The sequence below is a fragment of the Etheostoma cragini genome, chromosome 7, assembly GCF_013103735.1.
Source record: "Etheostoma cragini isolate CJK2018 chromosome 7, CSU_Ecrag_1.0, whole genome shotgun sequence".
Taxonomy (NCBI): Eukaryota; Metazoa; Chordata; class Actinopteri; order Perciformes; family Percidae; genus Etheostoma; species Etheostoma cragini.
In genome coordinates, this window is record NC_048413.1 from 1,628,017 (window position 1) to 1,641,068 (window position 13,052).

The 13,052-nt window shown below is 38.9% G+C and overlaps 1 protein-coding gene across 1 annotated transcript; it reads left to right on the forward strand.

Annotated features, from left to right (window-relative positions):
* The first annotated feature begins 4,148 nt into the window (after positions 1–4,148).
* Positions 4,149–12,398, forward strand: slc38a5a (solute carrier family 38 member 5a). Its single transcript, XM_034876314.1, has 16 exons — positions 4,149–4,584; positions 6,515–6,624; positions 6,771–6,855; positions 7,000–7,115; positions 8,354–8,427; positions 8,528–8,620; positions 8,717–8,798; positions 8,899–8,981; positions 9,154–9,212; positions 9,325–9,462; positions 9,674–9,753; positions 9,880–9,980; positions 10,137–10,261; positions 11,631–11,775; positions 11,882–11,985; positions 12,097–12,398. Exons 2-16 carry the CDS (start codon positions 6,584–6,586, stop codon positions 12,199–12,201), a joined length of 1,431 nt encoding a protein of 476 aa, XP_034732205.1. The 5' UTR covers positions 4,149–4,584; positions 6,515–6,583; the 3' UTR covers positions 12,202–12,398.
* Positions 12,399–13,052: the final 654 nt, after the last annotated feature.

Here is a 13,052-nt window from a genome sequence, read left to right on the forward strand (position 1 = left end):
GAATGAAGCTGGCATAACGTCAGGATTCCTTTTTAGAGTAGCCTGAAAAAGAGAAAAATATGCCTTTAACAGCCTGAACAATATTTAGATTATGCTATATATTAGACATTTTAGGCTTTAATTTTAAAATCCAACATCAGAACGGTCCTAAATTACCAGAGTGACCCAATGGATATGTAGTGTCTAACCCATAGTTGGAATTAACCTGGCAAAACAGTAGGAATCAATTTTAGAGTGGCATAAAGGAGAGTTAAATGTGCCTTTAACAGTTTGAAAAAGAAACGTCAATGTAGCTTTACTTTTAAGGCCTTAACTTTAAAACCATACATCAGATTGCTCTGAAATTACCTGAGAGACACATTGGATAGGTGATATCTCCCCAAGACATGGAATGAAGCTGGCATAACGTCAGGATTCCTTCATAGAGTTGCCTAAAAAAGAGAAAAATATGCCTTTAACAGCCTGAAAAAGATTTAAATTTTACTATTTATTAGACATTATAGGCTTTAATTTCAAAATCCTACATCAGAATGGTCCTAAATTACCTGAGTGACCCAATGGATATGTAGTGTTTCCCCCAGACGTGGAATGAAGCTGGCATAACAAAATGAATCCAAATTACAGTGCCATGAAGGAGATTTAAATATGCCTTTAACAGTCTGAAAATTTGTCAATATAGCTCTTTTTGTAAGCCCTTAATTTTAAAACCGTACATCAGAATGCTCTGAAATTACATGAGAGACACACTAGATAGTTGATTTCTCCCCCAGACTGGAATGAACCTGGCAAAACAGTAGGAATCCATTTTAGAGTGGCATGAAGGAGATTTAAATATGCCTTTAATAGCCTGAAAAAAACGTCAATATAGCTTTGCTTTCAAGGCCTTAATTTTCAAACCATACATCAGATTGCTCTGAAATTACCTGAGAGACACCCTGGATAGGAGCTGTCTCCCGTGGACTTGGAATGAAGCTGGCATAACGTCAGGATTCCTTTATAGAGTAGCCTGAAAAAGAGAAAAATATGCCTTTAAAAACCTGTAAAAGATTTAAATTATACCATGTATTAGACATTCTAGGCTTTAATTTTAAAATCGTACATCAGAAGGCTCTGAAATTACCTGAGAGACACCCTGGATAGGTGCTGTCTCTAAAGCCCATGTTGCAGGTTTAATTTTACAATGAATTTGCACTTATTGATTGTTGGTAATAAACATTCAAACAGTTATCCACTGTATATGATATTGAAAAGTATCACAAAACATAAAATAATACAAAAAAGTAGGTCATATTTTACAGTGGTTTGCTTTTCTCCCACAATGCATTGCATGACGTCACGGAAGGGAGACGATAGGCCAGCCAGCTTAGAGAGACCATTGAGAGTTACGAGAGATAGAAGACAACAGTTTAAGAAAGAGTGTTCATTAACAGGTTATAGATAATACATACATATACATAGATAGCCTATATAAATAGCTAGACATATAGACAGATAGACAGTATTGATAGATATATTTAGAGAGAGAGAGAGAGAGATAGATAGCTATAGCTAGCATACCGGTATAGCTAGCGAGCTAGCTAGCTGTAAGTTAGCTAGCTCGGTAGGAAGGTGGATACAATATGTCCGTGTTAGGCGGGCAGATTTTTCAAAGACGGACGTAACCAAGAATTCAAAGATCTGAAAGTGAAACACAGCTTAGACGGGGATGTTGTTCGGCTTTTCACACGTTTATAGCTAGCTAACGCTACGCTGCCGGATGTTAGCACAACAGCGTTAGCCTAGCCGGCTAGGTAAATATTACGACTGCTTTTGTGTTGCCTATATATGCGTCCATGTTGTCAGCATCATACATGTGGCATTAGTGCACCTTTTGTACCATAACTGTATGGAATGGAATAGTAAGCATTGCTCCTACAAGATGGGTGGGTTTTTGTTACGTTACACACAAAGCTAACTGGCTATAGTTAGCCTGTACGGATGCTAGCGGATGAACGTTATGTAGCCAGCAACTTCGGCAGTAGAGTTTCGGTGAGCTAACCACGACAGAGTTGTCGCCCACAATCAACCTGCAGTGATGTTTGAAATGGAGACACGCATCTTGTTTCTTTCCCCTGAGATCCTGGACATAATTTACATTTATGACATTAAAGATAAATGAAGAGTAGCCCGAGTGTGCGCGGTATGAGCTTCCCGACCGGAAGCTCACTCGCCTACAGCAGCCGCTCTCCACCGCAGCTTCGCCGCCACACACACACACAAGCACCGGCCAAACAGCGACACGTTTTCACCGGTGGAAGAGGTAAACACTTAGAATTAACACTCGGGGATGCTTTCTATTCGTATATCTAGATAAGTGTACCAGTACAACTAACAACATGATCCCTGTCACTAGATCGGGAGAAAACGTTGACGTTCACTCGCTGCTATTCACTGACAGTAAAAAGTAAAGTCACTGTATGCACTGCTGCGTTGCTAAATAAAGGAGATAAATGAAGGAGACTTCCCCACAATCTTGACTATTCCTCATCTGCCCTCTCACGTCTGTCAGGTTGGTAATTATTCGGCCGCTGGCCTTTCCTTCTCTTCCTCATCCCAGTCAGTCACCGTAGTTCTAGTGCGAGGCTGAGAGTTTGCTCCCTCGAGTGACGTCATCGCCGAATTGACTCCATAAACCTGCGAATACCAAAAATGACCAAAAACTAACTTTTAAAACTATTTGGAGACATTTTTAAAAATGATATACATATCTTGAGTGCTTTTTGTACCCAATAGTCAACAGTGGTGGTTAACTTGCAACATGGGCTTTAATTTTAAAACCACACATACAAATGCTCATAAATTACCTGAGAGACACACTGGATAGGTGAAGTCTCCCATGGACTTGGAATGAAGCTGGCATAACATCAGGATTCCGATATTACCCGAGTGACACACTGGATATGTGTTGTTTCACCCAGAGTTGGAATGAACCTGGCTTCACAGGAGCATTCCGTTTTAGAGTAGCCTGAAAAACAGTAAAAATATGGCATTAACAGCCAGAAAAATAATTAAAGTATAGCTTTACTTGGACATTTAAGCATTTAATTTAAAAATCCTACATCAGAATGGTCCGATATTACCTGAGTTCCTCACTGTATATGTGTGGTATCTCGCTGAGAGGTGGAATGAACCTGTTGTAACAGGAGGATTCCTAAAGTTTACACATACACATATTAGATATACATATATTATATAATTGTATATGTTAGTTGCTTTGTCCTGGACTTTCCCAAATTGCTTGTTCAACTGAGGGTCATTTAAGTTGACAAATGTATCTCTGTTCATTACATGAATTCAGCCAATCTGTACAGACCTTGATCTTAATATATTGTTTACAAACTGCCCCAAATGGCCTGAACATGACAATTATTAAAATCTGGAAGTGGTTGGTTTTTCTTTGACTTCATGTCCAGATTTCTGAAATCTATACTAAAAAAATTATTTAAGAGGGATATAAAAATAATTCTGCCATCTGTGTACACTGCCACTAGATGCAATGTAAAAACGTTGAGAACAGAAAAACACATTTTCTAGTAAAGGATTTTGTGTTGGGCTGAGATAAAGAAAACATGGGTGTTTCTTGGGTGTGCAGACAAAACTCATATCTCAGTAAAGTTAATCTTTATCAGCAAACAGAAATGTCCCCCAAGTGGATGACAGTTTAATTCTGCTCAACTAGTAAGAGGTTAAGCATGTGTTATTGCTTTATTCAGGAAGTATGCTATTCTGCACAGCATGTCCTGATACGATGTGGATGTGTGGCGATGTCTTCTGTCAATGTTGTAACACTTCTGAGTTGCTGAAACTATAGAAGAGCAAATAAATAATATTTTTATGTGTTGTGTTTTTTCCACTGGGGCCTGTCAGTTCAGGTCTTACTGTTTGTTTTGGATCAAGCGCATGCTAACTTGTAAGCATGCACAATGTGTTCACTCTTAAGCACTATCCCATGTGGGCAATCTTAAAAAAGAACTTATCTCCTAAGCTAATTACCATCACTGTGACTTCCAGCAGGATGTAAACTGTCAGTGAGTATCCGCCCATGCTCTGACAAAGGCCCCCTCAGTTGACATTGACTTTACCACTTCTTTCCACTTGCATAGTAGGTAATGACATGGTAATTTGTCCCCAGTGTAAACACCAGAAGCCCTATTGATTGAACGGGTCCCTGGCACTACCTGTGGCGTTGAACTGCAGACTGTCTTTGGAAACTAACAGGCTATTAATTTACTTTATTTAAACACTAGTGTGGACACCTTTTCAAAGTAGACACCTGTTGAGTTGATCCCCACAGTCCCACTGCAGCAGGCTCTACCTCTGATGGGTTTGACAAAGGGTTAAATATGGGTGTTACCATTTCCAGTTTACTCCTCCCAGCTTCTAATCTATCTCACTCTCTCCTCTCTTCCCTACCAAGGAGCTTTGGAGAGACTCATAAGAACCAAGCTGTACACAAAACGTTTGAAGAGTCTCTAAATTGAGTAGACTTGCACATGGATTTATTGGGTCATTAATCTTGTCCACTTGTCCATCTTGACCACCAGGGTAAGTTGATGGAAAATGTATGTATTTTAAGATGTTGAGAAAGAAGGTGAAGGGCTCACTGTCAATAGTGAGCTGGTCTTGCGTCAGAAAAGAGCCATGTGGAATGAAGTGCCGGATAGTAAGGTTGCAGCACTATCTGTGTTTAACTTACATATAATTGACAAGATTAATGTATATATTGTTTGTCATATTAAAATATATTTTCTAATTGTAGAGGGCATGCGGGTAGGTTTAGGGAAAAATGTTGTATAGATGAAAGGTAAGTGCAGGAACACTTTTTTTTGCTTCTTTTTTTTTTTTCCCCACTCTCACGGTTTCCACTATGTAATCTTGCAATCGTGGCCAATGAAATATCTGACTTTGAACAAGTTTGTAGTTAACCAGGTTTGTCTAGTGTCTGGTAAAACCTGCACAAGCACAGTTCAGGTTTCTGGCCAAACATTAAATACTTTAAATAATTCCAAGGTGTGGAGAGGGGAAATAAGTGTACAGAGACCAAAACTAAGACAACACTTGTTGTAGGCCTATATATAACAACTTAATTGTTAGATTGGTGTGTTTAAGCAATGGCCCTGATGAAGGCCACTAGCCAAGGTCTTATAAAAACGTTGTTTTATACACTACTGTTGCTTGAGTTTTGATCTCTTAATTGCAAATTCTGCCCTTCACAAAGTGAGATTGGTAAACAATCCATCAAAATTGTGTTTTTATGAAACTTAAGGACAATATTTTATATAATAATATTTTGGTCTATTCTTGCCTGTTGTTTGTTTGTTTTGGCCGTTAAGCCATGGGAAAGTTGTTAGGTAAGTAGCTAAAGAAAGTCACTCAAACCAAACTTGACTCAAGTAGAGTATGCATGGAAAAGGCTACTCTGTATTTAGGCTAAATAGCATGGTTTACACAGGAACCCTTTGTGTATCTCTGTGGCCCTCTGCTATCAACCACCAAGCTGGAGAAGCTTGTTCTTTGATAAGCGTAGGAATATAAAAGAATTCTGGGTTTGAGTGAAACTCTTAAGGAATGGTACAATGTAGTGTGAGTGTGTCCTTAGGGGTCAGATGTGAAAATCCTGAGGGCTCTGACCCACAGAGAAGTGAAGTATCCCATGACCCCGTGGCAGCAGCACAAACCTACGCTCATTCCCAGAGTCCGTCCATACGAGCTTTGTCTGTCCCACAATAAATTGCACGACATTTGTTATTGAAAGTCTTTCATGTCCAACAAGCTTTAAATGGACTTACAGCCCAAGTATCTCTTTTCCGAACAACCACAGTAATATTGTAACTTTTTTTATCATCACATCTGAAGTAGGGAGCTGTACTCCAGAAATAAAGCAGTCTTAAAGGATTTTTGTATTCCCAAAATACCCTCTTTGTCCTCGGCAAGTAGAACACAATTTCAGGGGCGTGTGTCTCGCGACTTTATAAATAGGTCTTCCCTAGCATAGCATTTTCTGTCCGTATTACATTCACCATATTTAGTGTTTGTCGATTGATTTGGCTTTCTTCTGTTCCAAGAACAAATAACTAGTATGTTGACTGAGGTTATATTAAGGACATTTGCCAGTCCACCACTGTAATATGACTCTACATTTATTGTACTGTAGACCAGAGCCAACACTTCCCAGCTATCTCATAAAAGTATTCTGTAAATAGATTGCAATTCTCTCTCAGCTTTTTGGAAGATTTTGAGATCTTGTCTTAACTTGGTAAAGTGATGGATACATACACAATGAAAGGTAAAGACACATGCTGTAGATAGACTGCTTGCAGTTTTCTTCCTGTCTTTAATCGTTGGTGTTTGAATGTTACGCACGGTATGTAAAAAAAATCCCAGCTGAAAGTAAATCTTTGTGCAAAAAATAATGGCCAAATTTGTAGATGATTACCATACATTGAACAACGTATTTTTCTTTACCTCCGTCCAGGTGACATTTAAGAGGATTCTTTTAGTCCAGCAAAAGTTCATCCCTCCAGTCACAGGCCCAACAACCAGAATGGAGCTTCAGAAGATGAATGGACACAGCAGGGAAGATGGGTAAGACTCACAAATCAACAGTAATTATTGGAACAGGAACAACATTTCACAGCAAAAGGTGTTAGAAGTTCAAAGAAATTAAAATGTTTAAAATGTGTCTTTTTTTTTGTGGCTCCTTTAAACCAGTGATTATGATTCCATTATAGTTTTGATGGGCTGGATGCCTTGGCTGAACATGAGGAGTTTCTCCCACATAAAACTGGCGTCAAGAAAGAAAACCACTTCACAGATGTGAGTGTTTTTACTCAGCCACATGATGAAAAACATAGAAGTCAGATTTGATCTGCTGTGTCTAAATAAGATACAGTGAATACGATGCTGTTGATGTGATTTTTGTTTGTGAGTTGATCCGTACGTGTTGTTGTCCTCCTGCAGTTCGAGGGAAAGACTTCATTTGGCATGTCCATTTTTAACCTCAGTAATGCCATAATGGGCAGTGGAATTCTGGGTTTGGCTTTTGCGATGTCCAACACCGGAATCGTTCTTTTTCTGTGAGTATGCAAGCCAAACACGCGGTCCCTACTTTGGCTCAACTCTGTGCCGTGCTGCATTTGTCAGTGTTTGTGTATGTGTCTACTCATTTAGGCGCATGCTAATTTTCTCACAGCAGTCTTTTAAGTTGTTACAATAGTGTCCCATAGTATTGTGATTTTTGCTTCCTGTAAACATATTTAGTATTATGGTCAAGCCAAATTTGGACACTCATTGAGGTTAAAAGAACAGAGCAGGGCTGTTTGACATGTCTGTGTGTGTGTGTGTGTGTGTGTGTGTGTGTGTGTGTGTGTTTGACTTGTATACTGTCTGACAGAGGGCAGATTTTTGAAAAAAGGTAATTTAGGTAATTTGGGCTGATCCTCACTTTCTTAAAAGAGGCTATTTTTTAATGGCTTTTCATAAAAACTAATATTTTTGTACTGAGATAGCTTTAACATTGCTAATTTCTATATTTGTGCATGTTTGTTACTTATTTTATATATTTTACTATGTACTCAGTCTTTAGATTCCTGATGCTGTAAAAGGCCTCTTGCTTGAAAAGTGCTCTATAAATAAATTATAAATCATCATTATTTGGGGTTCAAATTTAGGGTTAACACATTAAAATGAGGATTAAGTTCATTATTGGTGGGCACTGATTGGATATAGTCAACAGAGGGTCCTTATAAGGCTAAAATTAAGGCCACAGGGGTGTCTTTGTATCATACTATTAGTGCTTGGACATGGATGTGTGGTGGCAGGAGAGTGGGCTCTGTGCTTGTGTTTCTGTCTGTCTACCTGTGTGAGCTGTTGGTGTAATACTGTATACACATTGGCTCCTATACGAAGTCTGATCTGTCATACACACGCAGCTTCCCTAAATCAGATTTGAGTGGTTAAAAATAGCCCGTAATGATCACATCCAAGACACGCCTGCCTGGAAAAGTCCTGTGCTATGTGGCAGGGGGGAGGTGGAGGACGGCTGTAGAGGCCCGCTCTTAAAGCCAAACTCACTTGTGTGCATTGAAAAAAAAAGACAAAAATCACAAGAATTGCTTGTCACACTGTAGTTTCTAAATAACTTTTTAAAGAATAATTTTTTTCTCCCTTTCTTTCTTTCTGTCTTTATTTATTTAGATTATGAGCTTAGCTTTAACTCTAATAAGAATAATGTCCAGGTTGGTGAGACAGTTGATACATTAAAAAAAGAATTACATTACAAATTACAGCAGATCTTTGCTCTTGTGTGTTTCAGAATCCTCTTGATGTCCATTGCCATTCTGTCTGCATATTCAATTCATCTTCTACTGAAAAGCGCTGGGGTTGTTGGTAAGCCAAACTTAACACACATAACATATGTAGTGGCGACAAAGTCAATCCTGCATTCATAAGTTATCACACTCATATATGTATATTGTTTTTTTTCCAGGCATCCGGGCTTATGAGCAGCTTGGGAATCGGGCTTTTGGTGCCCCGGGAAAAATGCTGGCCGCAATTATCATTACAATACACAACATTGGAGGTGTGGTTAGGCCATTATCTTCCTTTGATGTTTATGTCTGATATCTGTAAATAAAAACATGTGCATTTAATCAGATTGACCGTCACTTCTTTTTAGCAATGTCTAGCTACCTCTTCATCGTGAAGTCTGAGCTCCCATTGGTTATTCAATCTTTCCTGGGTAAATATGAAAACACAGGGTGAGTGTCAAAGTGCTATTTTGACAACGATTCATGTGTAATTTTTACATTTTTGTTTTGTGATGTGCTGATTTTATTTGTTTTTACATCTGTCTCTTAGAGAGTGGTTCTTGAATGGAAACTACTTGATCATGATTGTTAGCGTTGTCATCATCCTTCCTCTAGCAATGATGAAACAACTTGGTATGTTTTCAATTCTTTTGTCACATTTTGTTTCCTTTTTTTTTCAATTCCCCGTACTCTCTCATGTAACATCATGTATCCATTACCTGTTTGCTTTTGTGCTTACACTCATATGCTGTACTTCCAGAATCCATATATCATTCTGCAACATGTTATTATCATTGCTACACAGGTTACTTGGGCTATACAAGCGGGTTCTCCCTCTCTTGCATGGTGTTTTTTCTCATTTCGGTGAGTCTCAACTGTTGAACCAACAAAGATACACAGACTATATACAGAATTACACCAGCTGTACCTCAGTTATATATTCATCTTTGATTAACCAATGGGTGGGTCTCTCCAGGTTATCTACAAGAAATTTAACATCCCATGTCCACTGGATGAGGAAAAGCATAACACGACTCCTTTTGCCCATTACCACACTGCAACTAATGTGACAGGCGACTTCTGTGAGGCCAAACTATTTACCACAAACTCACAGGTAAAACAATTTCACATTGCCTGCGTCTAGTTCCCTAAATCATCTGTTGTATATTTAGTTTTTGATCATCACAGCAGATTAACTGCAACATATTCTGCATAGGAGTGTGTTATGTCAACAGTGCCGTCTGGTATAAAACAAGCATTAGATTGTGTTCCTCAAGCCATGTTTTGTGAGTTACTCACTGTCCTTTGGCATGTTTGGCTTTTAGACAGCGTACACTATCCCAATTCTGGCGTTTGCTTTCGTCTGCCACCCAGAGGTGCTACCAATCTACACTGAGCTGCGAGAGTAAGTCTGAATATCGTCATCCATTTCACAAAATCCAAAATTTGGGTTTCTTAGTAGGCACACAGAGAGCTGTGCTATAAAGCTTTGGTAAAATTAACGTAATTTTTTTGCTTGGCTTTACCCCAGTGCCACCAAGAAACGTATGCAGGCAGTTGCCAACATCTCCATCCTTGCAATGTTTGTCATGTACCTGATAACGGCTCTTTTTGGTTACCTAACTTTTTATGGTAAGATACTCTTTACTCCTGAGATTCAAAGGTCACCCTTTTCTTAAGTTGTGAATGGAAAAAAATTAAAATGAATGAGCCAATTGTACCCATAGCATTTACCAGTGTTGTGAGTGAGGGAATAGACCTAATGAGATACGTCTTCTCTGTGGGTAGGTGCTGTGGAGTCAGAGCTGTTACACACCTACAGTCGAGTGGACACCCTGGATGTCCTGGTTCTCTGTGTGCGTCTAGCTGTGCTGGTGGCCGTCACCCTCACCGTCCCTGTGGTTCTTTTCCCGGTAAAACGTCTATCAACAAAAACAATTGTTTTGATTTCCTGACACTTTCTACACATTCAAATTTATCACACTTTACATGATAAAAGTGGATTCAGATACAATAAATAAAACACAAAAGGGGAGGTTATAATAATATTAAGCTAAAACAGTTAGTTGAATAATTAATTTGTTAAAATTAATCAGCTACTTTGCTTATCAGTCAAAATGCATCATACACCGGTCCAAGAAAAACGGTTCCAGCCTCTCAAATGTAAATGTGTGAAAGATAAAATGCAGTAAACATTTTTTTTAAAGTGATAAACATATGTGTATGTGTAAAATTCAATACGTACCCCATTTTGGAAGATATAATTTTTAAAACAATTAAAATCAACATAATGAATGATGACCCCTAGTGGTAGAGACTTAGGAGTAGTGTGCCCAGAATGGATCCATGTGGCACTCCACATGCAATGTTTGTTCTTTTTTTGAGACAAAATTCTTAAACGGTCAAAAAGCCATAGTCTAATGTATAACATTTGGCTTTTTCCTTCCCCTAATCCTTATTGAAAATGTTGTCTAGGTAGATCCTGAACCTACAAGCTGCACATCCTAAGTCCCTCATACTGACAATGTAGTCTCTACACCAAATAACTGATGCTGCCAAAGGAGGCTAGCCTCCTAACTTCAACAGAGGAGCCGCCTTCAAGGAAGTGAACAGTTGTAAATGGAGAGTGGCCTGACTCTCTGTACAAATGACATGTACGAAAGTCTGATAGGACCTGGCTAAAAGGATGCATGTATGCAAGTTTTATATACTGAAACAGTAAGAAAGTTTCAGTGCTGTGTCTGTCATGAGTGTAACTTCTGAAATCAGCAGTTTCTGTTTTAATATGTGTTGACTGTATGGACCTTCTTCTTTTTTTTAAGACGAATTATTAAGCAGCAAACACATGCTGTAGTCGTGAACCTTTAACCATTAGATAATAAGAAAGAAATAGTTTGACATTTTGGGACATAAGATTTTTCACTTTCATACAGAGAGAGGAGATTGAAACCTCTCCTATATATGTCTGTCGATTTAATATGAAGCTGGAGACAGTTACCGTAGCTTAGTTTAGCATAAAGAGCTGGGAAACAGCTAGCCTCATCAATAAAGAGTATAAATTATTTTTTTTTAATTATTAAAATTATAAAATGAGTGTATTTCACAAATATGATAGAAAATAGCTAAAATGTCAGCTAGTTGGGATGGGATTGACGCCTATAGGAGCTTTTCTTAAATATGGCTTTTCACAACAGCATCACCGTTTGCCTGTGGTGATAAAACAAGACCATAGACCAATATTTCTCACTCTTTCTTTCATTCCTTCCTTCCTTACCTCTGTAGATCCGGAGGGCCTTGCTCCAGATCTTGTTTCCAGCCAAGCCTTTCAACTGGTTGGTACACATCGTCATTGCAATTTGTCTAATTTTTGTGGTCAACCTCCTGGTTATCTTCGTGCCCTCAATCCGCGACATCTTTGGCCTCATCGGTATGTTTGCACAGGAAGAACTACATCATCTGTAAACTGTGTAATCACTTACTGTATAGAACAATACATTAACTCACTTCCTCTTTCGGTTCTTTTCCAACTTCAGGAGCCACATCTGCCCCCAGCCTTATCTTCATCCTACCTGGAACCTTCTACGTCCGTATCATTCCTGAAGACCAGGAGCCTTTTCTGTCCAGACCCAAGATTCAGGTACAACTCAATTCCTCCAGAAATCAAGAACACTTTGAATTTAACTTGGCCATTTAAATGTCTACGGTATTGTTGATGCAGCTATCCTTTTATTTCCTTCCACTCCTGTAGGCGGCATGCTTTGCTGCACTGGGATTCATCTTCATGATCATGAGTTTGTCATTTATCATCATTGACTGGGTGACTGGCGAGTCTCGAAGCGGAGGCGGGCACTAGCAGTTGTGACTGAACAGACCAACTACCAACCGAAGGTCAACCAAAGCTCCCTATCATTAAATTACCCCATAATCTGCACAGTATTCATCTAAAGACTAACAGGAAAGGTTGGCTGGACAAGATGAAGGATAAGTCTAGAACCTTTGCCTACAACAAAAAAATAATAAAGTGTTTTGACATGATGGGGCAGACAAAAGGCCCAAGGGTCTCATTTTTAAACGTGACATACGCACCAAACGGGGCTAAAAGAATACGCGTACGTCACTTCCCTCGCAAAGGTTTTGATTTATAAAAGGACAAACTTGACGGGAGAATGTGCGGTCCTCCACGCAAACTCTAATTGTTTGGGGACAATGGGAACTGGCAATGCAGATAGTGAGGAGGTAAACTGATGTCAGACTGCATAAAGTACATTTGGGAATAATGATTGCTCGTAATATTTTCAAGTACGTTTTTTCTCTCTCCATATCATCCACGTTATCGAAGATAAAACCAGCAGTGTTATTTGCGCTTGTATTGAGTGGTTATTGTTCCATACACCTTGTAAAATCCAACTCAAATCCTTCATCAAAATGTGTTCTTAAGATTTAAATCGGTGCTGTCTCACCGTCACATTGTCCGCTACGGAGCGCAGGAGGATGAGATGGCCGACTCCATGGAATACGTGATAGCATCAAATACCCTAGCATTAGTTAACGGCAGAACACAGTGTAAATAAGTAAATGTCTGTGCATATATCATCAAATGTCAAAGTCTAAAAATACTACTTAATGTCCTCGTTATCAGTCCAAACTTTATTAATGTTGGTGACAAAATCTGCATGAAGACTGGTGTGTTGGCCTTTTACACTT